General features: G+C 37.1%; 1 protein-coding gene across 1 annotated transcript; it reads right to left on the bottom strand.

Moving 5' to 3' along the window:
• Positions 1 to 373: 373 nt before the first annotated feature.
• Positions 374 to 4784, bottom strand: LOC122274591. The gene is made up of 5 exons (XM_043083617.1): positions 4482 to 4784; positions 2375 to 3727; positions 2264 to 2274; positions 978 to 2168; positions 374 to 749 (listed from the first exon to the last, which is right to left on the bottom strand). Exons 1-5 carry the CDS (start codon positions 4782 to 4784, stop codon positions 374 to 376), a joined length of 3234 nt encoding a protein of 1077 aa, XP_042939551.1.
• Positions 4785 to 27979: the final 23195 nt, after the last annotated feature.

The raw sequence follows: 27979 nt of genomic DNA, 5'->3' as shown, positions 1-27979 counted from the left end.
AAGAGAGAGTACGCCAATAACCAAACCTGCAAGCACGATCAAGCGGGTCCTCAGTGAAGAAGCAGGAGCACGATGCAGAGGCACAGAAAGGGAATGCAGGACACGATCATCACGCGGGACCCCAAAAAGCAGAGGAGAGCAGGGGCAAATGGGAATTTCCACGGGGGTTTCTTTCTTGTTTTTACTTCAGTGGGTTGAGGCGGCAATTACTTTCTTTTCTTTTTGATTGTTTCTTTTTTTGGGTATTCCGAATATGGAGTCGGCGGAAGCTCTGATTGTTTTTAGTTTTTTCTAGTCTTTTATTTTTATTTTTTTGGGTTCTTTTTTATTTTTATTATTTGAAAGGAAAACCTGATCTCATTAATAACCAAGTTTATAACATCTCAATAGCTACAATTGACTGAATGCACAAAGGGCATTCTTCAATATCATATAGGTCTACAGAGAAATTGAGTGCTGACTTAGCTAACTCATGTGCAGCCATGTTTGCTTCTCTACATGCATGCACGCCTGTCCACTGACTCCAAGAATTCAACACTTGCCTTGCATCTTCTACCATTAGTCCCCCTCTACTCCAGTTGGATCCCTCTATTTGTAGAATATCAATAACTTGCTTTGAGTCTCCTTCCAGTACTAGATTTCTCAGTCTAATTTCCTTGCAAAAAACTACTGCTAGTAATAGGCCCTGAGCTTCAGCATCAAAAGGGGTTTCTGTGACTCCCCGAGTTGCCCTGAGTGTGCCTATGACTCTGCCATTATGATCTCAGATGATTACTCCCAGTCCCACTTTCTTGGACTCCTTTCTCAATGTCGCATCCCAGTTAGCTTTATAGTATCCTGCTACTGGTTTTTGCCACTTAGCTTCTCTCTGGCTTTTCTGCAATTGCTCAGGTTGTTGTGGCTGGGTTGCCTCATGGAAGGACAATATTTCATTCCTTCTAGTCCATATCCCTTTCAAGGTTACAGCCACCTCTTACAATTCAGCTTGATCTAGCTGTTGCACTAGGAGGATCCATACATTGAAGAACAAGTTGTTGTGGTGTGACATTTTTTGAACCTTGATGCAACCTTGGCTCCACACATCCCTTGCAGCTGAGCATCCCCATAAGGCACGGCCTGAAGTTTCAGGTTCTCTTTTACAAATTGGGCATAAGGAGTCTTCTAGAATTTTCCTCCTTGTCAGATTAGCGCAGGTAGGAAGAGCTTCACTGCATGCTTTCCGCACAAAAAACTTAACAACAGGGGCAACCTTCATCTTCCAAAGTTTTTTGCACACATCTTTGTCACTGTGTTTCCTCGATGCTTCCCCCTCTAATTCTGAAATCAAACTCCTCTGGTAGTGATAACCACTTTTAATTGTGTATTGTCCATTGTTAGAAGCCTGCCAAGTCATTTTATCCTCTCTTCCTCCTAGACTAATAGGTATGGTTTTGATGGCCTCGATCTCCTGGTTTGAGAACAGTTCTTGCAAGAGGTCTTCTCTCCATGTTTTCAAGTTTGGGTCTATTAGGTCACTAACCACTTCACACCATACATCATTGCCTCTTATAGATGAAATTTGTTGAGAAGGTAGAGTTGGGATCCATTTTTCCTTCCACAAGTTGATGCTGGTTCCATTTCCCACTCGCCACAGAAGTCCTTTTTTTAACATAGCTAAACCTGCATGGATGCTCCTCCAGGCATATGAGGGAGCTGACCCCAAGTTTGACTCTAGTAAGCCCACTTTTGAGAAGTACTTCTGCTTGTACACTCTAGTAACCAGAGAGGTAGGATCTTGTAGCATTCTCCAACTTTGTTTAGAGAACATAGCCAGGTTGAAACTTTGAAAATCTCTGAAGCCCAGGCCCCCTAATTCCTTGCCAGAGCTTAGTTGTTCCCAGGAAATCCAATGAATCTTTGATGAATCTTCTTTATAGCCCCACCAGAATTTCCTTAAGAGTTGATTCATTTTTCTAGTGATGGCTATTGGGAGGAGAAAGATCCCCATAGCATAGGTTGGAATGGTTTGGAGTACAGCCTTTAGCAAAATATCCTTTCCTGCATTGGATAGGTGCTTTGTCTTCCAATTTGCTACTCGAGCCCAAGTTCTATCAATGAGGGAGTGAAATGCTGCTACCTTTGCCCTTCCCACCATTACAAGTAGCCCTAAATACTTTTCAAATGTCCCACTAGATTTGATGCCAACAAGTTGTAGAATCTAGTTTTGAAACTCTTGTTTTGTATTCTTGCTAAAAAATACTGAAGATTTTTCCTTGTTTAGTACCTGTCCTGAGGCTAGTTCATAAGTTTCTAGGATCATTAGCAATCTACTTAACTCCTCAGTTGTAGCTTGACAGAAAATGAGGCTATCATCTGCAAAAAACAGATGATTTACCTTTGTGGGGCCTCTTCCCAGTGGTGCACTAGTTAAGCTTCCTCTATCTTCAGCTTGGTTCAGTAGTGTAGAAAGGGCTTTAGCACATAGTATGAAAATGTAGGGGGAGAGGGGGTCCCCTTGGCGGATTCCCCTAGAGGGGTAGAATTTTTGTTGGGGCTCTCCATTTACTAGGATTGAGTATGAGACTGAATTAAGGCATTTTTGGATCAGGTGGACCCAATGTTGGGGAAAGCCAATTTTTTGCATCACAGCTTCTACAAACCCCCACTCAACTCTATTGTAGGCTTTGCTCATGTCTAACTTGAGTGCCATGAAACCTTTCCTCCCTTTCATCCTTGATTGCATTGAATGTAAAACCTCATATGCTATTAAAGTGTTATTTGAGATTAGTCTCCCAGGGACAAAAGCACTTTGGTTTACAGATATGAGGGAAGGGAGTATGCACTTCAATCTTTTTGCTAAAGTTTTTGTGACTATCTTGTAAAGCACATTATAGAGACTTATGGGTCGGAATTCAGTTACCTTTATAGGATTTTTAACCTTGGGGATCAAAGCTATGAAGGTGTCCTTCACCTCTTGAAGTGTGCCACCCTGGTTAATAGCTTGGAGAACAAATTTATAGACATCTTCCCCCACCACCTCCCAGTGTTTCTGATAGAACTGAGCAGGGAATCCATCGGGTCCAGGGGAACCCAATGGATTCATTTGGAACACGGCTTCCCTAACCTCCTCAATTGTGAACTTTTTCAATAAACTAGTAGACATCTCAATTGTAACTTGTGGTTGTAAAGCATGTAGACAAGCTTCAAAGTTAACAGGCAAGGAAGTAGTGAAAAGAGAGGAGAAAAAACCTGTGAAAACTTCTCCAATATCTTTTTGTTCATGAGCTATATTCCCAGCACTATCTGAAATGAATTTGATGGAGTTAGTTTTCCTTCTTTGGTTTGCTTGCATATGGAAAAAATGTGTGTTTTTGTCTCCATTCCTCAGCCAATGCTGTTTGGCACATTGTTTCCACTTCATCTCAGTTTTAGCTAGTGAAGTTTCAAGTTTTCTTTGTAAGTTCTGCATTCTGTCCATATGTGAGCCATCACCAGTATCTTGTAAGTGACTAATACTGGTCAAAATATGAGCTAAGTCCCCTTGTGCTTGCTGTGTTGCTTTTTGTTTCCACATTAGCAAGTCCCTCTTACACTGGTTAAACTTGTATCTCATTCTATTTGCCTGTGAATTCCCTTTTTGGCCTTTGTTCCATGCCTCTTTAATAACCCCTCTACATTCCTCCTTAAGTTCCCATCCTGCTTCATATATAAAAACCTTGTTTTTTCTACCCCTTCCATACACTATATGCTTCAATTGACATGTAATGGGGAGTGATTTGATTTAACAGTTGCCAAAGTGTTGCAGTAAGCCTGGTTAAAAAGTTCACTCCACTCCTTATTGGCCATTGCCCTCTCAATTCTCTCCTTTGTAAACCCTCTACCCCTTCTGTTTTTAGACCAGGTAAATTTCTCTCCTTGGGAGTGAATGTCCCGGATCCCACACTGTTCTAACACTTGCCTGAAAAGTTCTATCTGAGTGTATGGTCTCCTTGCTCTCCCTATTTTCTCACTTTGATCAAGGATTTCATTAAAGTCACCTCAACATAGCCAGGGCATTGATGGGATTGGCTTAAGGATTTTGAGCTCCCAGCTGCTTTTTCTTTTCAATGTATCTGGGTGGCCATAGAACCCAGTAAATTGCCAGTTAGGATTGCCTCCCTCACCCTGTACATGAGCATTAATACGCCATGGGGTGTAGCTTGTAATTTGGACTTTCCAATCTTCTTTCCATAGCATAGCAATTCCACCACATGTTCCCACATTGTCCACTGCAAAATAGCTATCAAACCTCAGAGAACATCTTACTTCTTCCATCCATGTTTTGTTGCACTTAGTTTCCACTAGGAACACTAAGTGTGGGCACTTGTCCTTTGTTAACTTCCTAAGGATTCGAATTGTCCAAGGGTTCCCAAGCCCTCGACAATTCCATATTAAAATACTCATTGGTTTTGGCAGGGCTGGAGTCCAGCCTCTGCCTTTTCAAGTTGGTTTAATTTGTTAACCTCACTGCTTTTAATTCTTTTTGGAGACATATCACCCTCTGTATTATTTTTCCAGATTCTTCTTTTGGTCCCTACCACTTGGTTGGAGTTTGTGATATCCCCCAAGACCATTCTAGAATTTGCCTCTCCTCTGGCCTTCCTCTTCCACTTGCCTGTTTTAGTGTTCCCATTATCTGATCTCAAGTTGTTGCTTCTCCTGGTTCTATCTGCTCTTCCCTCAGCTAGATTACCAACATCACTTAGGGTGGACTCTACTTTGGCCTTTGTTCCTCTCAAACTAGAGGTGGTTTGGTCTAACTCCATTTGGAAGAATGTTTCTGTAGGAACCTCTTTCCCAGTTGGGAGTTGAGTTTGGGTTGGTACTGGATTGAGCCCCTCCTCTACTGATCCCGAGGTTTTGGGTGTTGGGTTTACTGCCTTGTTGCTATGTTCATATGTTTTCCCCTCTCTCAATGATTTCTCTTCATTGTCCTTCTTGGTTCCCCAATCTTATACTTGCCATGGTTTGTTTCCTATTGCCTGAACCTCTCCTCATGTTGTTCTTCTTTCTTGTTGTTGTATACGGGCTTGCCTCCATATTTTCTAAAATCAAACAAGTTTGTATTCATTGGTTGAGCTTGTAGCCAAGCCCTAAACTGCACTGGTTGTTGTTCCTCTTAGTTGTGGTCAAACCTTGGTCTTGAGCATGTTCTACCTTTATGGGAAAGGATCCCACAATGGAAGCAGAGGTTTTGGAGTCGCTCATATTTAAAGGAGACCCAGATCTTCTCCCCTTCAAACTCCAACCATTTCCCCCTCAATAATGGTTAAGTAAGGTCCAGTGCAACCCTCACTCTTAAACACCTACCCCAAGCAGATCCATCAGAGTCTACGTCCACCCTTATCACGTGTCCCAGGGATGAACCAAATTCCTCTCCTACTCCTTCAGTCATTGCAGCTAGTGGTAAGTTATGGCATTGCACCCAAAATGGCTTGTACTAAAATTTCAATGCATTGACAGATACACTTTCATCTACTTCTTGTATTGTTATTAGATTCCTATCAAAGAACCAGGGTCTACCGCTTAGTACTTTTTCTTTATCCTGTATTTGTTGGAACTATATTAGGAAGCATTGTTCATTAAGTTCTTTGAAACGTGCCCACCCTTGTAGTCTCCAAATTTGAGACATTGTCACCCTGAAAGCCTCGTTGTTGACTCCCCTTTCCGATACCACCTTTCCGATGATGCAGAGCTTTCCCCATAGGTTTCCTTCCTTCGCACCCTTCGTTTTAACTTGAAACACAGATGTCTCTTCCTTCGACAAATGGAGCCTTTCCCACCTCTTGGTCAGATTGTCTTCTACCATTTTAATTGTCAACCGCTGATGCCCTCACAGCCTGTGAGATTGTTCCCCGTGTCGAGAAACCAAGGGTACTAAACCCTACTCTGTCTTCGAGAGAAGAGAGAGGGGAACATTTTTTTTTTTTTGGGTTCAGAAGTGAAACCAGGGGTTCTAGACCTTAAGGAAAGAGGCTTTCTCTCTCGTTTGGATTTTTTTTTTCTTTTGCTAGTTTTGTTCAGACAGAGAACAAGGAGCTCTAGGCTAGTTTGAATTTCTTGCTTTAAGCTTTTATTCTTTTCGTTCCCAGTTCTTTTTATTTTCTTTCTCGGTTCTTAGTTTATTTATTTATTTTTTTTGCAGTTTTTCATTTGGATGTTTTCAGCACTTCTTTTCTTTAAATCATTTTGATTATTGTTTAGCTTGTTATTTTTATTCTTTTGCATTTATTTTCATACAGCAACTTGAAATGTTAGGGTTCATTACTTTTAGGCATTTTGTTAATTTAGAAATGATAGGTTAGATTTTTAGTTTGGGATTCAATGAGTAACTCATGACTATTTTGGATTGGATTTTCTTCAAAGTTATGAAATTTTGAATGATTAACTTGATAGATTGTATTTCATTTTGCCTATGAGAAGGATTAAAATTCTATGTTCTTAAACTTAATTAGTCGTAGACATAAATGCACGATTGATGTTTGAACTTGTACCAAGATTTTGATGGCTTTCTTTCACTTTTACACTTGTTATAAAATCTGTCAAGTACTTTGATTATACTGAAAAGTGTGCTCATTGTTTAATTAACCGATCATAATCTCTTGAAATGAGAAAATGGTTGAAAGAAGATGAAATTAGAGATAAATCTGACTTCAAATTAGAAATGGACGAAAATTACATCCCAAGTATTTGTTTTATTGCTTCTTACAAGTTTAATTCAACTTCTACATATTTTCCTTAAATATCTTGATTCTTGGTAATTTTAAAAATATAGATTCACATTTATTTTCATTCTCTCATAGTCGATACATTTTTTAGAATAAAAATATTACAAATACTTTGATAACCCTTTATCAAAATAGAATATGATCTTGGACTTATCCTTAATACAACTTGACATACTTGGAAGAACACTTCTCTTAGCCTACTACACATCCACGCCGTGTTATGCCTCCATTGCACCAAAGCACTGCTGCCTTTTTTCCCACGGAAACCCAACTGAGTACATCCATCTTGACGCGAGATTCCTTGTGCCTTCAAAGTAGCCAACCACCCTAAACCTCCTTGCACCACCACCCCGCTTAGGCCTCTATAAACCACCTAAGCCCCTGTTTTCCCTACATCCAAACAGAGCAAGCAAAACTCCTGCCCAAGCTCTCAGTTTTCAACCACCTGGGCTCTGTCACATGCTTCCCTTTCTTCTCGGTAATTCTATGTCGCATAGCCTCTTGTTATTCTTGAGTGAAGGTCGGTTGCCTGCATAGGTTAGCTTGCCTTTTTTTTTTTTTTAGATTTTTTTAGCCTTTCAGAAAATACCAACAGACTGATGTTATTACCAAAATAAAAAATAAAAATAAATAACCACCGTGGTGTATTTGTAGTCTTTTATTATTATTATTATTATTTTCCGAAAACAATCCTTGAGACTTTTTTTTTTTCATATGATATTTATGCCTTTAGCAGCAAGTCATGACTAAATATGATTTGGACTTGCATTGTTTTTATGTTGAGCTATATATTGAACTTATTTTAAGTGTCATAATTGATACAAATATATATATATATATATACACACACTATATATATATATATATATTATATTTGGGGTTTTTAAATTATATTACTAAGTGATATTTTCTTTACGACTAAATTCAATAGAATAAGATTTTAATTTTGTTCTAAATGCTTTTAATTCGATTTACATATATTTTACTAAACAAGTTTTTGTTGTTTACATTAATGAATTTGATATGATGATTTTATTAAGTTGTAATATGGAAGTGCAGATAGGTTATTATAGAATTTAAATAATATTAGTATATATTAATTTTGGTATATAACAAAATAATTATTAAAGCTATTTCTATAGTATATGCCTAATTAAATGGAGAATTTTAGCACGCCTTTTAGAAGTTTAGTAACGTTTAGTTCTTCGTATAGGTGATAATTGATATTCCAGGAATTAATCTGACTGTTATCTCTGAGGCGAAGTGATTACTGCTTTATATTGTGGTATAATGATTCACTAAAACCATACGAGCAAAGATACATTCATGTTTGTGTGTATATTTATATATGTATATGTATATATATACATATATGCTCCTACTCTGTCTAGTTATTCCCAGACCTGTCAAGAGACCTACTGTCCTGTAAGACCCGTTGCTAGGTGAGCGTAGGGCATTTGGATGCCAGGGTGAGATTAGCTTTGAGATTACCTGAGACTTCTGAGGTGTGAGGCACTGTTTTGTTTAAAAACAAAGTAAATAAAATGTATAGATCTAATTCAACTATTAGTTCCAGTTCCAGGATTGAACCCCCTGATATCATTAATGAGGAAGATTTCTCAGTTGAAGAAACTGATCCTTCTGTTAATTGGAATCAATGGACGATTCCACGTATTCAACCCAGTTCTATTTACCAAACAAGTTGGTTTAAGTCTAATCTTAGTTTTAATTCATAATTCAAAGTTAAAACTGTTGAACAAACTTGTGAAGTCTCCAATGTTCAAGAAAAATATAATCTTTTCACTAAGAAATCCATACAGGAATTCTTGTCAAAAGGTTATAAGTTTCTTCATATTGGATCTGTCCAGATCGCTGTTAAACCATTAACAAGATTAGGAATTAATGCTTCTATTCTTCTATGCTTAAGAGATGCTAGACATAATCAGTTTAAAACTAGCATTCTTGGTATGATTCAATCTTCTTTGTTCAATGGTCCTGTTTACTTTGATTGCTTTCCTGACTTACCACTTGCTTTAAATGATCCAAATATTCTAAAAGCTTTAACTTTAAACATTGTTACCTCTGGTTATGATATGATCAAAGGAAGCAAACCCCTTGCTGTTATTTACCGAATCTATTATAGGGTTTTAAAATCAACTTTAAATCCCAAAACTGTTCTGAAATCTACAGGCGGAAAAACTTTGTTAATCCAAAGTTCTACCCCTGATGCTAACGTAAAGGTTCCAACAATGATTCATTGGAAAGATATTTCTCTTTCTAATGAATGGATCCTAAACCAAGAAGTTCCACCTGCTCCCATCTTAACTGCCAAACCTAATCTTGATTATATTCAATAATATTTAGATGGTACTGTCAAAATTAGCTTTGATCATACTCCGGCGACAAGTTTCAGAAGAAACTCTTTTGCTGGATCTAGATCTTCTTTTAATCCTGTAGCAGAAGACTTTGAAAGAAGAGATCAAAATCTCAATATCTTTCTTAAGGATTCTGCAAAAGCTGCTCAACCTGTTTTAAATAATTCTGATTTAAAAATGAAAGGGCTCTCTACGTCCTCTCAAATTACCTCTGCCTTTTATTCAGCTAAAGATGTGGAAACATCTAAAGGCAAATCCATAAAGGAAGAAGCTAATAAGGACGATGAAGATGCTTCAACATTGTCTCCTACAGCTTCAGATATGGCTGCTTCCATTGCTCCTTTACCTAGTCAGCTTAATGTCATTAACAGAAATTATTTTGAAATAGATCTAATTTCTTTGTTCAAAGATTACAATTCGAAAGAAAACCGTGATAAGAGAAAAACTTATCATGCGACTTTTTCTAGTCTTGAAAAATCACGTGTTAAACGCAAATGGAAAGAAGAGATGAATACCCAACAAAAACATATTCTCTTCTTTGATTTCCTTGAAAATTACAGTGGCTCCTGATAATTGATAGTTCGTAATTACTTCTTATCATTTCACTTATTTTGTTGTTCTACAAACCAAAGACCGAGCTCCTACTCTGTCTAGTTATTCCCAGACCTGTCAAGAGACCTACTGTCCTGTAAGACCCGTTGCTAGGTGAGCGTAGGGCATTTGGACGCCAGGGTGAGATTAGCTTTGAGATTACCTGAGACTTCTGAGGTGTGAGGCACTGTTTTGTTTAAAAACAAAGTAAGTAAAATGTATAGATCTAATTCAACTATTAGTTCCAGTTCCAGGATTGAACCCCCTGATATCATTAATGAGGAAGATTTCTCAGTTGAAGAAACTGATCCTTCTGTTAATTGGAATCAATGGACGATTCCACGTATTCAACCCAGTTCTATTTACCAAACAAGTTGGTTTAAGTCTAATCTTAGTTTTAATTTAGAATTCAAAGTTAAAACTGCTGAACAAACTTGTGAAGTCTCCAATGTTCAAGAAAAATATCATCTTTTCACTAAGAAATCCATACAGGAATTCTTGTCAAAAGGTTATAAGTTTCTTCATATTGGATCTGTCCAGATCGTTGTTAAACCATTAACAAGATTAGGAATTAATGCTTCTATTCTTCTATGCTTAAGAGATGCTAGACATAATCAGTTTGAAACTAGCATTCTTGGTATGATTCAATCTTCTTTGTTCAATGGTCCTGTTTACTTTGATTGCTTTCCTGACTTACCACTTGCTTTAAGATGAAAGATGAAGAAAATGAGGAATAGAATATAAAGCAAATGAAAGATAAGCAAGAAAGTAAATAGGAAGAATTAAACGTGAGTACTGAAATATAAATATGCAAGAATTAAATGTGAGCAGATATTTTGGGTGTCTCAGACTGCTGATGCATGAAATGCAGTACTGAAATATAAATATGATTGCAGAAAATAAATAATGAAAATATAAGCAAATACTGAATATAAACAAGTTTATTAAAATAAACAAGTTTAAACAAGATTACAGAAGAATATCTGGAGAGGTTAGGGATGAAGAAGAAGAGAAGGAAGGTGAGGGAGAAGAGAGGCTCTGGGCGTAGTACCTAGAGTCGAGGGAGAAGCTCTAAAAGAAGTTGTGTCTAATGCTAAAGCAAGGCATTCCTTTTATAGAGCAAGGAAGCACTGTATACAATCATTAAAGTAGAGATACAGTGAAAGTAGAATAGTAAATGGTACTGTACACAATCATGAGTAGAGGTACAGTAAATATGTCACCCGTGATTGAACAGTGTATTCAATCCCGTGAATCAAGGTAGCTGGCTGTCAGCTGGATAATGATGGATCAGTCATCAGATAGTCTTGGAGTGTCTTCTGAATCATGTCTAAATGTGTTACTGTAGGAGGCTTCAGAGGAGGCTTCGGATTCTGGGTCAGAGCTGTCTTCCTTTAGCGATTGTTGGAGTAGGTGAATTAAATCCTTCTTTGTTAGTCCTATAGAAATATTCTTTTTCTTGGACTTGGAGGATTGAACAGACTTCTAAGAAGAGGAAGTAGTTGCTTTCTTCTTTGAAGTGGTCGAACTGGTAGGTGCCTGGATTAATGGATATTCAGGCGCTGATCGGTCAATAGTAGGGAAATCTTTAGAGTTTTTCAGATTAAGGGTGGTCTGACCAAACTCTTTAGAAATAGTATTGATCATGTTTGCCATGTGAGGGAATCTGTCCCACCATTTAACAAAGGTAAACCTGTGTAGAATATCACCATTTTTCTCGTAGGACCATTTTAGGATCCATGGAGGTTTGAATCTTTTACTGAAATGAATGCAGTATGGAAATTTAGACTCATATGCATCCAACTTTGAAGAGATTGCTTGAATAAAGGATTTGGAGGCCCGTTGGAGTTCCTCTGGGAAAATGTGAGGAATGAGTCCAAATTGGTGCCACCATTTATTGAACCATAGTGGAATTTTTCCTCTGAAATTCTTATCAAAGTTAAAAAACCACGAATGTGACATATCTGGTGTCTGGAACAGCATGAACCTGAACCAGGCATCAATGTAGTCATAATAATTGTAAGTAATTTCTGAATCACAGAGTTTCTTGGAAGTAGAGGGGTGTGTACCCCAATCTTCTTCAGTAATGAATCTGAGAATGTAAGCACTATGATAAATCAGTTTAGAATCATCTGTTTTATCATAAATGGGTTTAGTGGTTAAGAAATCAGTGTGGATCAGAATACTGGAATAAAACTGGAGGTTTTTGGTTGAATTCTCCGGGATCCAATGGAAATTGGGGGGAAAATAGCGGGTAGCTATCTTATAGGGATCTGTGTCTATGGATCGATTGGATTCAATGTAGAATAGGTTCCAAGAATACATTTTTTTGATGTATTGGGTTTTTGAAGCAGGGAGGAATAATTGAGTAGGCCTTTCTGTTGCTGAAGCAATAGGTTTGGCATATGGATCATATGGAGTTGAAACAGTTGAAGCAAAAGAAGCAGGTTGATATATACTACCCAAGGTAGTAAATCGGTTGGCAATTTCCACAGGAGGTGCTAGTTTGGTTGAAACAGGTGGTGGTGGGGCGGGGACAATTTGTTTTCCTTTATCTCGGTTTTTGCTCATGGTTGCTGCAAGAATTCACGAGTAAGGAAATCAGGAATAGAATTATCAGAACCTTTAATATACTCAATATCAAAGTCAAAAACACTTAAAATAGCTTGCCATCTGGCGAAAATATGTTTAGATGCAATGTTTTGAACATCCTGTTCTAATACATATTTAGCACTCATGCAGTCAATGCGTAACAGGAATTTTTTGTTTAATAAATCACTTTGAAATTTTGATATGCATAATACTATAGCAAGTATTTCTTTTTTAATAGTGCTATAATTATGCTGTGCAGGGCTCCAGACTCCAGAATGGAAACGAACAATCTGTTCAGAAGAATCTGGCGAAACTTTTTGTTTCAGAATGCCACCATAACCAATGTCTGAGGCATCTGTTTCTACTATTTTGAATGAATCAGGAGTAGGAATACCAAGGCATGGAAGAGTCTTGACATATGCCTTGATTTGTTTAATGAGATTGGTATGGATATCTGTCCAAACAGGAGGATTAGTATGCAAACGATCAAACAATGGTTTACATTGTTTTCTCATGTTTTGGTAGACTTCAGTGACATAATTGAGAGAACCAAGGAATCTTTGTAATTGATTTTTATCAATGATGATATCAGGAAATTTGTCAGCAAATTCTATAGCCCGATTGATGGGTCTAATTTTGCTTTCTGAAATATCATAACCAAGGAAACGAATCTTGGTTTGAAACAAATTAATTTTCTTTGCAGAAACAACAAGACCATTTAATCTGATGATATCAAGAAACGATTGCAAATGTTTCCAGTGTTCATCAATGGATTTGGAGAATATGAGAACATCATCAATGTAAACAATGGTAAAATGGGTGAAGGCATTGAAAATGTCATTCATGATATTTTGGAATTCACTAGGGGCATTTTTTAGACCAAAGGGCATCACGTTTCACTCGTAGTGACCAAGGGGAGTAGTGAAGGCGGTTTTGTATCTATCTGACTCACAGATCTGAATTTGCCAAAATCCTGACTTAAGGTCAAATTTGGAGAAAACTACTACATCACTCAATCTCTGAATTAAGTCATTTTTATTGAGGATGGGATACCTGATCCACTCTAAGACTTTGTTCAGAGGTTTGTAATTAATCACCAAACGAGGAGTACCTTTCTCTATTTCTGCATTTTTCTGGACATAGAAAGTAGCACATGACCAAGGAGACTTACTAGGTCTAATAATGTTTTTAGCAAGCAAATCTTTGATTTCTTGTTTACAAAATTCTAAAGTTTTACTATTCATCTGAATAGGGCGAGCTTTAGTGGGAATGTTTTTCTCAGAGAAATCCTTAACATAAGGAAGGGAAACAACATGTTTTTTCCTATGCCAAAAAGCATTGGGAAGATTAGAACAAACATCAGAGATTAATCTCTGATTAAAATCAGCAATTTTTGATTGAAGCAGAGGATTAGACAAATGTTCAGAGATCTTTTTATATTTGATTTCCTGTTGAAGGGAATTCAAATGTTGGTTTTTTGCTAAAAGCAAGGATTTTAAGCTCTTATCAGTGTCAATTTTGAATTTTGAAGCAAAGGTAAATTTCACTTTCTGTCCAAAAGGATCAGTAGTGATTCCATCTTTGTCAGAAATAAAAGGATATAAAATAGAGATAAAAGGAATTCCTAATATGACTTTATCAGACATATTTCAGACAAGAACAGAAGGGATTTTAAAGCAAACATTATCTTGGCAAACATGAGCATTGCTTAGCTCATAATTGATCTTCATTCTAGAGCCGTTTGCCGTTGATAGCTTTTCAGTAGATTTTTCATAATATCTACTGGGAACTAATCCTTCTTGGATACAATTCATATCCGATCCAGAATCAATCATAGCAATAACAGAGAATTTGAAATCATGAGCAATGACAATGTTAACTCGTGAAAATCATTTAGGGGGAATGGAATGGCGAATTAAAGCAATCTGATTTTCTGAAGATTTCTCTTCATTTTTCTCAGAATTAGAAGGTTGCTCATCGTCAGAAGGGATGTTATGATCAAACTCTTTATCAATTTTAATACATAAAAGCTCTTGCTGTAAAGCAGAGTTTGAATCTTTGAGTTTATTGACCTCAGTCTTGAGTTCAATAATCTGTTTTTTGACTAGATTTACTTCACTTTGTAAATCTTGGGTGGAAACTTCTTTAGGTTTTTTCTTCTGAAACCTTTCTAAAGTCTCTTGAAAATTGATCCTTTGTTTAGGAGGTTCTGACTTAGGATGAGTCTGTGTCTTTTTGAGCTTAAGAAGGTATTCTTGTTTAAGCTCTGGATCCTGAATTTGTGAAATCATAGTTAATAAAAGATTTTCTTGTTCTTCACCTTTGGATAAAACATTAATTGTTTTTCCTGTAGGTTTGCAACAAGAGTCAGTGCAGTTACAACCAAGCTTGATAATGGGAGAATCAGAAGATCCAGTTTCTGAGTGATATTCTAAATCACTAGAACTGAATTCACTCATGTCAGAGGAAGAAGCTTTCATTTCCATGAGTTGGAATAACTCTTCTTGATCAATGACACTAATATTCAACGCATTAAGCTTATTTTTGAACTTGTTAGGTTTCTGGGTACATTTATCAGCAAAATGTCCATTCTTTCCACAATTAAAACATTTTCCTTTTGAAGTACTTTGGAAATTCTTCTTTTTAGGAAAGGATTTCTTGTTAGGAAATTTTTTGTAAAAATCATCACGGGATTTTCTCTTGTAACCACCACGAGATTTGGAAAACTGTTTAAACTGCTTGGGCTTTCGTCTAGAAGGAGCAATAGGAGGAAGGCCATATTGTTCACAAAATGTTCCCATTTCGTATTTGGCTTTCTTACTATTTTTCAATTGTTGACGAAGCATACGTTGATCATTACACATACTAATACCAAGTTTCTTAATTACACTGAAAATATCACCATAAGTGAAATTATCGTAATTAAGAAATCCTGAGATATCAGTAAGTTCATCCTTGACTTTGAGAGCAAAAAGATGAGGTAAACCATCGATGAATTTTTCCTTCCAGTAAGGCTTCTGACTGTCGTTTTGAAGCATTACTCTGGAGGTAAAAACATCTTGATACCATCTGTAGTCAGACATCTGACGGCATCGCAGATTATTTAAATAATCAGAAACACGACTTGTAATATTAGAAGGAGTACCAATAAAATGCTTAATAATAGTATAGATTAAAGTATTAACACCATCAAAAGGAGTAGAGTTAATAGCAGGATCAAAAACAGGAAGTCCATTGTCATCTTTTTTGACGGCATGTTGGATTGCTTCTCTGGTCTCCGGAAAAAGGTGTTTATCCCACCAGTTACGGATCATTCCAGTAAAACTAGTGGTTAAGATAACAACAATATCAGGTTCTCTAATATTATTATTAATGTAAGCATTTGCAACTAAAGACATTTTACTCATGGTATTTAGTGTTTCTTGTTCAGACATTCCATCAATATTCTATTCGTAAGTTTTATCAGCTGAATAAGAAGATTGGGATTGGAAGATCTTTTCTTCAAATTGTAAATCAGGGGGGGTAGGTTTTGAATACCAATTTCTTGTAAAGCTCATTGGATTGGGTTTAGATTCAAGACCAACAAGTTGGAAATTCTTTTCGAGTAAATCAATGTTTCGTACAGTTGAAGAATCACTTTCGGATGAGGCTTCATCTGTAGTTTGAATAAAACCATCTTCTTCCTCTTTGTTGGTCAAAGCATTTGAGGATTTTTTTGGTTTACTAGAGGAGGATTTTTCAATCTTGATTTTTTGAAGCATTTGATTAATTTGATCAAGGGTTCGGGCTTGTTTGGTTTTGGGATCAAAGATTGGCCTTTTTTCTGGTAAAACAAGCAAAGAATTTTCAATAGACTGAGAAACAGGTTTTGAAGAGTGGATAGAAATTGGATTTTCTGTCTTTTCTTTGATTCTATCCAGTTGTTGTCCTATGGTTTGGAGATAAGTATTAGAAAAATTATTCTGTTGGATAATTTTCTTAGTTTCAGACAAAACTGTGTTAGTTTCACGATCATTGGACTCAACATTAGGTGCTTTAAAAGGTGAAGCAGTTAAATCAACACCTAAATGGGAAATAATAATTGCCTCTGAAGGAGGGTGACTGGACTTAACAGTAGTCCTTCCTTCTTCCTTGACGAAATCAGTATTTAAAACATTCAAACTATTTTTAGAAACATAGTAATTTTCAAGGAAATCAAAGAAGAGAATATGTTTTTGTTTGGTATTCATCTCTTCTTTCCATTTGCGTTTAACACGTGATTTTTCAAGATTAGAAAAATTCGCATGATAAGTTTTTCTCTTATCACGGTTTTCTTTCGAATTGTAATCTTTGAACAAAGAAATTAGATCTATTTCAAAATAATTTCTGTTAATGACATTAAGCTGACTAGGTAAAGGAGCAATGGAAGCAGCCATATCTGAAGCTGTAGGAGACAATGTTGAAGCATCTTCATCGTCCTTATTAGCTTCTTCCTTTATGGATTTGCCTTTAGATGTTTCCACATCTTTGGCTGAATAAAAGGCAGAGGTAATTTGAGAGGACGTAGAGAGCCCTTTCATTTTTAAATCAGAATTATTTAAAACAGGTTGAGCAGCTTTTGCAGAATCCTTAAGAAAGATATTGAGATCTTGATCTCTTCTTTCAAAGTCTTCTGCTGCAGGATTAAAAGAAGATCTAGATCCAGCAAAAGAGTTTCTTCTGAAACTTGTCGCCGGAGTATGATCAAAGCTAATTTTGACAGTACCATCTAAATATTGTTGAATATAATCAAGATCAGGTTTGGCAGTTAAGATGGGAGCAGGTGGAACTTCTTGGTTTAGGATCCATTCATTAGGAAGAGAAATATCTTTCCAATGAATCATTGTTGGAACCTTTACGTTAGCATCAGGGGTAGAACTTTGGATTAACAAAGTTTTTCCCCCTGTAGATTTCAGAACAGTTTTGAGATTTAAAGTTGATTTTAAAACCCTGTAATAGATTCGGTAAATAACAGCAAGGGGTTTGCTTCCTTTGATCATATCATAACCAGAGGTAGCAATGTTTAAAGTTAAAGCTTTTAGAATATTTGGATCATTTAAAGCAAGTGGTAAGTCATGAAAGCAATCAAAGTAAACAGGACCATTGAACAAAGAAGATTGAATCATACCAAGAATGCTAGTTTCAAACTGATTATGTCTAGCATCTCTTAAGCATAGAAGAATAGAAGCATTAATTCCTAATCTTGTTAATGGTTTAACAGCGATCTGGACAGATCCAATATGAAGAAACTTATAACCTTTTGACAAGAATTCCCGTATGGATTTCTTAGTGAAAAGATGATATTTTTCTTGAACATTGGAGACTTCACAAGTTTGTTCAACAGTTTTAACTTTGAATTCAGAATTAAAACTAAGATTAGACTTAAACCAACTTGTTTGGTAAATAGAACTGGGTTGAATACGTGGAATCGTCCATTGATTCCAATTAACAGAAGGATCAGTTTCTTCAACTGAGAAATCTTCCTCATTAATGATATCAGGGGGTTCAATCCTGGAACTGGAACTAATAGTTGAATTAGATCTATACATTTTACTTACTTTGTTTTTAAACAAAACAGTGCCTCACATCTCAGAAGTCTCAGGTAATCTCAAAGCTAATCTCACCCTGGCGTCCAAATGCCCTACGCTCACCTAGCAACGGGTCTTACAGGACAGTAGGTCTCTTGACAGGTCTGGGAATAACTAGACAGAGTAGAAGCTCGGTCTTTGGTTTGTAGAACAACAAAATAAGTGAAATAATAAGAAGTAATTACGAACTATCAATTACCAGGAGCCGAAAAGATGGCTCTGATACCAAAGAAGAGCGGAACAGATAAAAGATGAAGAAAATGAGGAATAGAATATAAAGCAAATGAAAGATAAGCACGAAAGTAAATAGGAAGAATTAAACGTAAATAGGAAGAATTAAACGTGAGCAGATAGAATGAAACGTGAGCATATATTTTGGGCGTCTCAGATTGCCGATGCATGAAATGCAGTACTGAAATATAAATATGCAAGAATTAAACGTGAGCAGATATTTTGGGCGTCTCAGACTGCCGATGCATGAAATGCAATACTGAAATATAAATATGATTGCAGAAAATAAATAATGAAAATATAAGCAAATACTGAATATAAAGAAGTTTATTAAAATAAATAAGTTTAAACAAGATTACAGAAGAATATCTGGAGAGGTTAGGGATGAAGAAGAAGAGAAGGAAGGTGAGGGAGAAGAGAGGCTCTGGGCGTAGTACCTAGAGTCGAGGAAGAAGCTCTAAAAGAAGTTGTGTCTAATGCTGAAGCAAGGCATTCCTTTTATAGAGCAAGGAAGCATTGTATACAATCATTAAAGTAGAGATACAGTGAAAGTAGAATAGTAAATGGTACTATACACAATCATGAGTAGAGGTACAGTAAATATGTCGCCCGTGATTGAACAGTGTATTCAATCCCGTGAATCAAGGTAGCTGGCTGTCAGCTGGATAATGATGGATCAGTCATCAGATAGTCTTGGAGTGTCTTCTGAATCATGTCCAAATGTGTTACTGTAGGAGGCTTCAGAGGAGGCTTTTGATTCTGGGTCAGAGCTGTCTTCCTTCAGCGATTGTTGGAGTAGGTGAATTAAATCCTTCTTTGTTAGTCCTGTAGAAATATTCTTTTTCTTGGACTTGGAGGATTGAACAGACTTTTGAGAAGAGGAAGTAGTTGCTTTCTTCTTTGAAGTGGTCGAACTGGTAGGTGCCTGGATTAATGGATATTCAGGCGCTGATCGGTCAATAGCAGGAAAATCTTTAGAGTTTTTCAGATTAAGGTGGTCTGACCAAACTCTTTAGAAATAGTATTGATCATGATTGATCATGTATATGTATATATATACATATATATATATTCTAATATTAACAATGTTCGGCAAAAACTGTACAGGAAATTGTCGTGCACATGGTAAAAATGAGGTTATAAATGCTACAATATATTTGAAGTATCATTTTGTCCAGATGTCTGTGCTACCTAACATTGATTATGCCCATCTCTTGAAATGCATTTTTGAACTTGTACGGAACTTTCGTTACTCTGAAAATACATTAACTTTTTAGCTTTTTCGAAATTTGTGAAACTTGAAACTACTTTAGTTCAGGCGCTGGCCTCGGTAGTTTAGTGTACTCTTTCTTCAGGTGGAAGTCAGGTCATGCTTTCAACTCATTAAGGTGGGACGCGGTAGGATTTGGGGTTCCCGTCTATAATCTTTGTTGGGAAAATGAAAAAATACTAAAGAAAAAATAGTCATCTGATCAATTTTTTCTGAAGTATATCTCTTCATAAGGGAAGACTTGTTAAGTCATTATATATGTTAATGTCTCTTGAGTTAGAGGGAGCAGAATACAGCTTCTCTATTTTACTCTAGCAGCTACAATTGAGCGTAAACCTAGATCAAGCATGGAAAAGCTGTCTATCCAGTGTGGGGTGGATAATTTAGAAGCTGAGTTCACTTCATCGATCATTTCCAAGATCATTTCCACCAGCTGGAAATATGATATAGTGTACTCAAATATACTCCAATAGTCCTGCCCGTAATATGTTTTGTTCAGTTGATGTATGTGTGACTTTTCTGTCTATGTTGCTCACTTCCATTGACAAAGAACGTACTGTGAATAACTTTTTTTGAAGTAATCAAAGATTTATTAAATAACAAAAAGGCATGTCCCAAATAGAAAGTCTGCGGAATAACTTACTGCCATACTGATTCCTAAGTCTTATTATAATGTTCTCAATCTATTCAAAAGAAGAAGAATATAAGCCTTAACTGATGAGATTTTTCACGAGGGATAACTTCTTTTCCGTCTTATTCTAGAGAGAGAATCTCTCACATCTCTCTAAAACCAGCAAAAAGAAAAGCTCCCCTCGGAGGGGGGTGGGAGCTTCGGCTCCTCCCTCCCCCCCGTTTCTTTTTCCTTTTCATTAGTTTTCTTTCCCTTCTATTTTCCTGTCCTTTTTAGTTTATTTTCTGGTGTGGCGCAGGGCTTTTAGGGGCTGAGGTCTAGATGTTTGTTAAGGGAGAGACGCTTGTTGTTCTCGAGGCCATAGGGCGGCGTAAGAAGGCAGGATCTACTTCGTCCTGAACTGGTGAAGATGAAGACGAGGTGGCCCACGGCATCCAAGTTGGCGCTGGTCAGAAGTAGATGAATCGCCGGAGGAGTGCATGGAGATGGAATAAAGAGGAAGTTGCCCTGGTTCTTATCTCGGTCGACGTATACCGGAAAGCAGAGCTTGGAGCTTGGAGAGTATGCATGGATCCGGAAGGGTTCAGACAAAGGAAAGGAGCTTGGAGCCGTGCGCAGTACTTGTATTTCGGAGGCTTGAGTAGTCCGTGAAGAGTTTTGGAGCCGTGAGCTTGGAGGAGAAGTGGTGTCTTTGTAAATCCCTGCACCTGGTTGGAGGTAAGGCGCCGCACGAGAGGATGCAGCAGCTGTAGGAAGCGATGTAAACCTAGCGGCCAATGGGCTGGGTTTTGTTTTGGGCTGGGCTGTACTTTTGTTTTGGGCTGGGCCCAAGCTGCTTAAGTTGTGTTCTTTGTTGTATTTTTGGTTTTTTTTAGTTTGTTTTAGTTGACAGTATAAAACTTTGTCTCTAGGACCGAGGGTCCGTAGAGTTTAGTACTCCACTCCTTGGGAGGGGGAGATGTGTGGGCTGTCTTAGACGGTGGTCTAAGACAGAGTTAAGTCTCTCAGACAGTAGTCTGGAGGCTTGTCTCTCAGACTTTTAGTCTGGAGTCATTGGACAAGACCCTGTCAGCCTCAAAGAAATTTGTGGGTTGAAGTGCGTAAAAAGGATAGAATTTGACTTGTATCTTGCAGGTTAAAAGTTGTAATTGTCCGCCTTTATGATGAATGAAACTATGTTTCACTTTCAAAAAAAAAAAAAACTGATGAGATTTTTCTTTTGGATTTTTATCAATCAGGTCCAGAGACACTTCTAGTGGAACTCTCCACCCATCAAATATGATCATTCCATACGGTCATGTATGAGCTTTGGCTGCGCCACCATGTCATCAGATACCTGATTTGTTTATAATTCCAGCTAGCTTTCTGTACATTTACTGGCTAGTAACCCAAAAGCTTGTAAATTGTCATACACAGTTCTCTCATCTTTCCTAGTTAGCTTATGATGAAGGGAAGTAAAGTTTCTAGTTCCCCAACAGTTCATTACATGTTCTTTTCGGCTGGGTTTCAAGCTTTTGAAGATTTGGTTTGGGTTTCAGCTGCGAAAAATTTTCTTTAATGCCGAAGGTTCCAGAGGTCGAACCAGGTGACATGTTTCGTGTTCTCTGTCTTAAGATTTTTTCCCTTAAAAACCATTGTAATTTGTTGAAAATGCAGAATTTCTCCTTTCAAAAGAAAAGGAAAAAAAAAAAAAAAAAAAAAGAAGAGAAAAAGAGAAACGAGCTCTCGTGTATTGGTCTCAGCATCACCTTTGGGTTGCCTTTTCTTTGCCAAAACATTTTTCCTTTTCTTCCTACTCCTCTGCTTCTCATGCGGGTGTTTTGGATACCAGTTAAAAGAGGCCAAATAGAGCATGGAAAAGACGCTTGCGTATTGATAGTGAAATTTTTTTTTTTTCTTAATCATCTATCCTGAAGGAAATACATAACAAATTCTGGTTGAGCAAGCCTATATATAACATTAATGCGCAAGTTTTTCACATCAGTTAGCATATCGGATTATTTATTTTTTGAATTTTTTCAACGACTGTCGGCTTGTAAGTAGAAAGACTTGGATTGTTAAACAATCCTTTAAGTCAGTTCCCCCTTCAATTGACATGTTGTTCTCTCCTGGATGGACTTCTTAAACCAAACCGCCTGTGGCAACCGGCTTAAATTTGTAACCTTGCCTGCATCCTGCCTGCATCCCCTTTGATGGGTCCCAACACAGAGAATATAACGCTAGGATAATTGTTTTCTCTTCGGGTGAGAAACGTACCACAATTTGAATGCAAATACTTGATGATTTCATGAACGAAAGCATTGGCTGCTTAAATAAGCAAAGCCACGTACAAATGAACCGAAATACAAGGAAAATTAACAGCTAATAAATGGATCTCAACACACGTAAAGAAAGCATGCAAATACAGTAAAAAACAGAGCATAACAAACGGAAATAAAATGAAGTAAAACTCGTAACTACGGATCCTTCTGCACGTAAAACTCTTGACCGCCATGACCCAGTCCAAGTCCATTTCTGCATTGTTCTTCATCTGTTTAATGGACTCGTCTGCATGCATGTAACGGTCCTTTACGTTCCAGCTCATCCGAAATATTCGGGATTTGGTTTATGGCCCCTCTCAGATCGTCGTGGCGTATCACCCTTATAACTTACTTACATCAAAATAGATTTTCTGAACATTAGAATGTCATATGTAGATTACAGGCTAGAGAACCAGAGACTCCTCATGCATGGATAATATCATCCATCTCAATGTCATCAGTTCTCTGGTTGCTGCTCGATTCCAAGCCGTTTTCGGCCCCTGTTCTATCGGTGCTAATGGTGCTTCTCCCCAAGTTATGGGAACTAGTTGCAGAATCTCTCTTTTCAGTGTCATGTATGTCAACAACGATACGTAGAGTACCATTATAGGTAATGCTATTACTCCTGTGAGGATTGATCCGGTTTTAGTCATCTTGTTACTCGTTATCCTTCCAATCAGAGTGATGCTTAAGAAAAAAATGTTGATCCCGATTGAGCAAAACCCCAATATGGTTCAATGAACCTAATGATAATTTGGTCTTTTCTCTAGATAAGATCTTCCTCAATCTCTTACATGTGTGCATGTGTGCCAAGTGGCATGTGAGAGTGTGGGTGTGTGCACGGTGACCGAAATCCACATCTCTTCCCAAGGAGATTTTCCACCAATGTCTTGGACATTATGTCATTGGTCACAAAATACAACAAAACCTTTGCCCTATCTATCCACCTCAAGGGATCATTTCTAAGATTCCTTCTAGAAATCCTAGTAGGCGTGTAACCCCTTTTTCCCAACAAGATCTTATCCTTCCCAAGACAACTCTTCACCTTTCCTATTTGCATGTATGACACATGGCAAGAACCAAACCGCTTCCCTTTATGGTTGCCATGCATGCCCCCTTTGTGCTTCCCTCAAATTTCAACTTTTCATGTCCCTTCATCTTCCCTCTTTGCATGCATGACACATGGTAAAACAAAATCATTTCCCTTAGGGTAGGCGTGCATGCCCTAATTCCAAGGGCTTCAAACCCAAATTTTACTACAAGGCCAAAATCTACTTAAGCTTGGGCCTAATGCTACAATAGTATAAAGAGGGAAAAATGATTTATCATGTACAAAGTGTAGGAAAAATGAAAATGATAAAATTATATTCGTTTGCTCAAAAGAAACAAAAGAACGAAGCCAAATTAAGAATCAAATCAATTATACAACAAGCTTTGAAAAAAAGGTTAATATCTCTTATCAGCCACTGGAAAAGAAAAAATTCAAGGAGGGGGTAGAAAAAGAAGAAGAAAAGTGATAGACAATTAAGTTTTTCTTTTATGACTAAACATTATATCCTACGAGGAGTGAGGGCCTGGTCCCTAACCCAAAAGCAATCTCAATTTCTTGAGCTGCTCATTATCTAAACTCTAGATAGAGTCGACAAGATGAACGGAAAATGCAAGAGTTTGACTAAGATTAGATGACTAATATGATAGAATTTATCCTATCATTAATTTTATATTTTAGATGAATGCAAATCATATTGACTTTATCTAGAAGTTATTAGGAATTGTTTTAGATAAGTCAAATGTGTGAAACTCGAGTTCCAAGGAGTCTGTAATTATCTAGAGAAAAGCTTGAATGGGAATCTACTACTACATAGAAGATTTAGCATCAGGTGTTAGCATCTCGTCAGGAGAGTTCTTCGAGACAGAGTCGCTCCATCAACAAAGTCCTACTACAGCTCAAACTTCTTCTAGATTGTTTATTTAAAGGGATTCAATTGGATAATACATTCAGAGATTTTTGCTAAGAATTATTGAAGAGTATATTCCGAGTGCTTATGTGTGGGAAAATTCACTTGAGAATTTTCTAGTTTTTTATTTCTCTTCGAGTGTGATCGTGCTCCATGTTGGAGATTGATTGGCCGTGATTCAATCACTGAAGTTTTAGGAGAAAAGTCAATATTTGAATCGTTAGAGGTTCTGGCTACTATTGAGATAAAGACAAACGGGTCGTTTGTTGGGTCAAGTAAGGGAGTCAATTGACAAAGGTTTTGTAATTGAGACTTGCTTGTAATTAATTTTCAAATAATAAAATTAACTTTTTTGGGTTTGGCAGCCATGTAGGGTTTTACTTTTAAAAAATTTCTTTATAGGGTTTCCTTTCGTTACCAATCTTGATGTTATGCAATTTATTTACTTTATGTTTTTACTTTATTAAATAATTGTACGGTTGAAGTCTAACCAATTTGCTGAAGTGAATTGGTGGATATTTTCGTTTACATACAAGAGTACTTGTGTAATTTTAATTGGCATCAGATTGTGGTTCACTCATTTGAGTGTGATCCGTGCCTCTATAGATCACATGTCATCATTGACAACCCTGCCATATGCTGATTTGGGTAAACTACGCATATTGGAAGGTACGTATGAGCGCTTTTCTCAAGTCATTGGATGAGTGTGTATGATATGCAGTTGAATGAGGATGGACTAAACATGAGACAACTATTGATGTTTGGATGAGAGATGAGATTAACAATTATAACTGGAATAACAAAGGACTTAATGCTATTTTCATGACTGTATCTCCTGAAGAATTTAAAATAATCTCCATGTGTGAGGTTGCTAAATGTGAAGACCAAGATTTTTGCTAAGCTTTTATTCATTTTATTATGTATTTATAAATTGTGCCAAGAGAAGAGAAATAACCCTTTGAGACTATTTGGTTGGATTAGAAGGCATATGAGGCCTTGAGGAAGGCCCAAGCTTAAGTAGATTTTGGCCTTGTAGTAAAATTTGGGTTTGAAGCCCTTGGAATTAGGGCATGCACGCCTACCCTAAGGGAAATGATTTCGTTTTACCATGTGTCATGCATGCAAAGAGGGAAGATGAAGGGACATGAAAAGTTGAAATTTGAGGGAAGCACAAAGGGGGCATGCATGGCAACCATAAAGGGAAGCGGTTTGGTTCTTGCCATGTGTCATACATGCAAATAGGAAAGGTGAATAGTTGTCTTGGGAAGGATAAGATTTTGTTGGGAAAAAGGGGTTACACGCCTACTAGGATTTCTAGAAGGAATCTTAGAAATGATCCCTTGAGGTGGATAGATAGGGCAAAGGTTTTGTTGTATTTTGTGACCAATGACATAATGTCCAAGACATTGGTGGAAAATCTCCTTGGGAAGAGATGTGGATTTCGGTCACCGTGCACACACCCACACTCTCACATGCCACTTGGCACACATGCACACATGTAAGAGATTGAGGAAGATCTTATCTAGAGAAAAGACCAAATTATCATTAGGTTCATTGAACCAAGATATGACATAAAGGGTAAAAATGGAATGGGGTTTCGGTTTTAGACCAAGAGATGTCACTTGTCGAAAAGTGCGATTGTGTTTCCAACACACTCAAATGATGGGGAAGGGGAAGAGGCTTAGGGTAACATGCCACTTGGCATCCATACAAATGATATTGGCTTGTGCAAGAAGCTTTTCGTACTTATAAAAAGGAGGGGGTGCCGAAAATGACATCTTTTTAGTCACTTGGAGGAATTTCTTGTGAAGTATTCGGCCACTATCTTTCTCTCCACTTTCCATCACTTTCTCACCATCCAAACACTATTCACATTACTCACTTCTCTTTTAAATATCATTTTGAGGGCAAGCAAGGCTAGAAGATTCTTCTAAGGAAAGAATCATAAAAGGTATGATGCCAAAACCACCTTTCCATTTCACACACACACGGCCTTGAGAAGCAAGTTTCAGTTCTTAGCAAGTTCATCATGGACTCATGTCCTCACACACACACATTTGAGTTAGAAGAAGTTAGCTCATGTTTTGAGAAGTTTTCCATATGAACTCACACCTAGACAAACATGGTTTTAGGGTTTTTAAACTAGGGTTTAAGTTGATGAAAGTTCTAGATTTGAAGAGTGGAGGTCCGAAATATTGGAAGTTTTTCTTTGGGCTAGATGCCATAAGCTTACACGTACACACATGGGTTAGGGTTTTACACAAACTGAACCTAATGTTTTTGTATTTATATTTTCAATTTGCTTGTTTATTGATTGTGGATTTTTGTAAGTAAACTTCTAACTTATACTTGATATTTTATGTATATGCAATGTGAATTTACCTGTTGTTTGGTTGCACAGTTTTGCTTGATGAAATGATGTTCTTCCATATGTTATAATCGGATCCATTGTGTCAATGTTCAACTTATGATTGAAGTGGTCATTGTGTTAGCTTATATCATGAATAAGGAAGGAAAGGTCATGTTAGGGTTTTGGATTTGCATGATTTTCTTTATGCTTATGAAGGTTTTTGTATCATTGAGTCTCTTATAAGATACTAACCGAGAAAATGACTGTTCTTCCATGAATGTACTTATTCATATGTTCGACCATACATGGCGTTCATTGTTTTTATTTTATGTCATGAAAAGGAAGTGGAAGGCCATGTCTAGGGTTTCGATTTTTACATGATTTTTAGAATGTTCATTACCTAATCTTTTAAAGCATTAAACTTGAGGAAATGCTTGTTTTTCCTAAGGTTGCTCACTTGTAACTTTCAGCTATATATGATAAATTATGGATAAAGTTTTGTTAATCACATTAGAAGATTCTAAGTTCATAAAAATGGATGTAACATATTTTTAAGACTAGGAGGTTTCGGCCATAACCATAGATGAAGGGGTTAGCTTGTTTTTATTAAAGTTTTGAATGAATGAAATTAATTCTCTTGCATGATAGTGTTTGATGTGATTTGGCCATTGCATGATGTATGTGGAGTTGTGTATGCTTACCTCTTGTTTGTAATTGAATGTCTTAGAATTTATAAATAAGAATATGGTTGCATGTTCTAATATTCTCAAGCCGTAACATGAAATATATATGGATGTTCATGATTATTTGTTATATGGTCATGATAAAGTTTCAGCATTTGCATGTGTCCCATGAAAGCACAAAGTTTCATAGTCCATGTCATATGCATTGGGCTTTGTGAACTTTCCAACTTTTAAAATTTTATCATGACCCCGAAGGCTAGGACGAGGAATTGCCCTAGTGGAAGTCCTCTGTCCACTCAGGAGTGTCTAAAATGGAGTGGTAACCTCTAAGTCGACGAAGTATAGTCGGTGAACCTCAAATGGTTCTTAAAACAAAAGGATACTAGAGTGGGATCGCACCTAAACCTAGTGGGTGCCCTACGGTGAAGGTGAAAAGTGAACTGTTGTAATAAGAAAGATTATAAGTAAGACGTAGTCACCTTGATCAAAGTGGGCAAATGGTAGATGTGGTAACTAGCGGAGAACACACGATGCTTAGAGGACTTGTAAGGTATCCTTTTATAAGTTAAAAGTTCAACAAAGGCCTTGAGCTCCAAGTTATGCCATGCTATGTTCTATGAATAAGAACCCAAGCTCATATATATAT

Source organism: Carya illinoinensis, chromosome 8 (assembly GCF_018687715.1).
Source record: "Carya illinoinensis cultivar Pawnee chromosome 8, C.illinoinensisPawnee_v1, whole genome shotgun sequence".
Lineage (NCBI taxonomy): Eukaryota > Viridiplantae > Streptophyta > Magnoliopsida > Fagales > Juglandaceae > Carya > Carya illinoinensis.
This window is presented reverse-complemented; position numbering and strand designations above follow the sequence as displayed.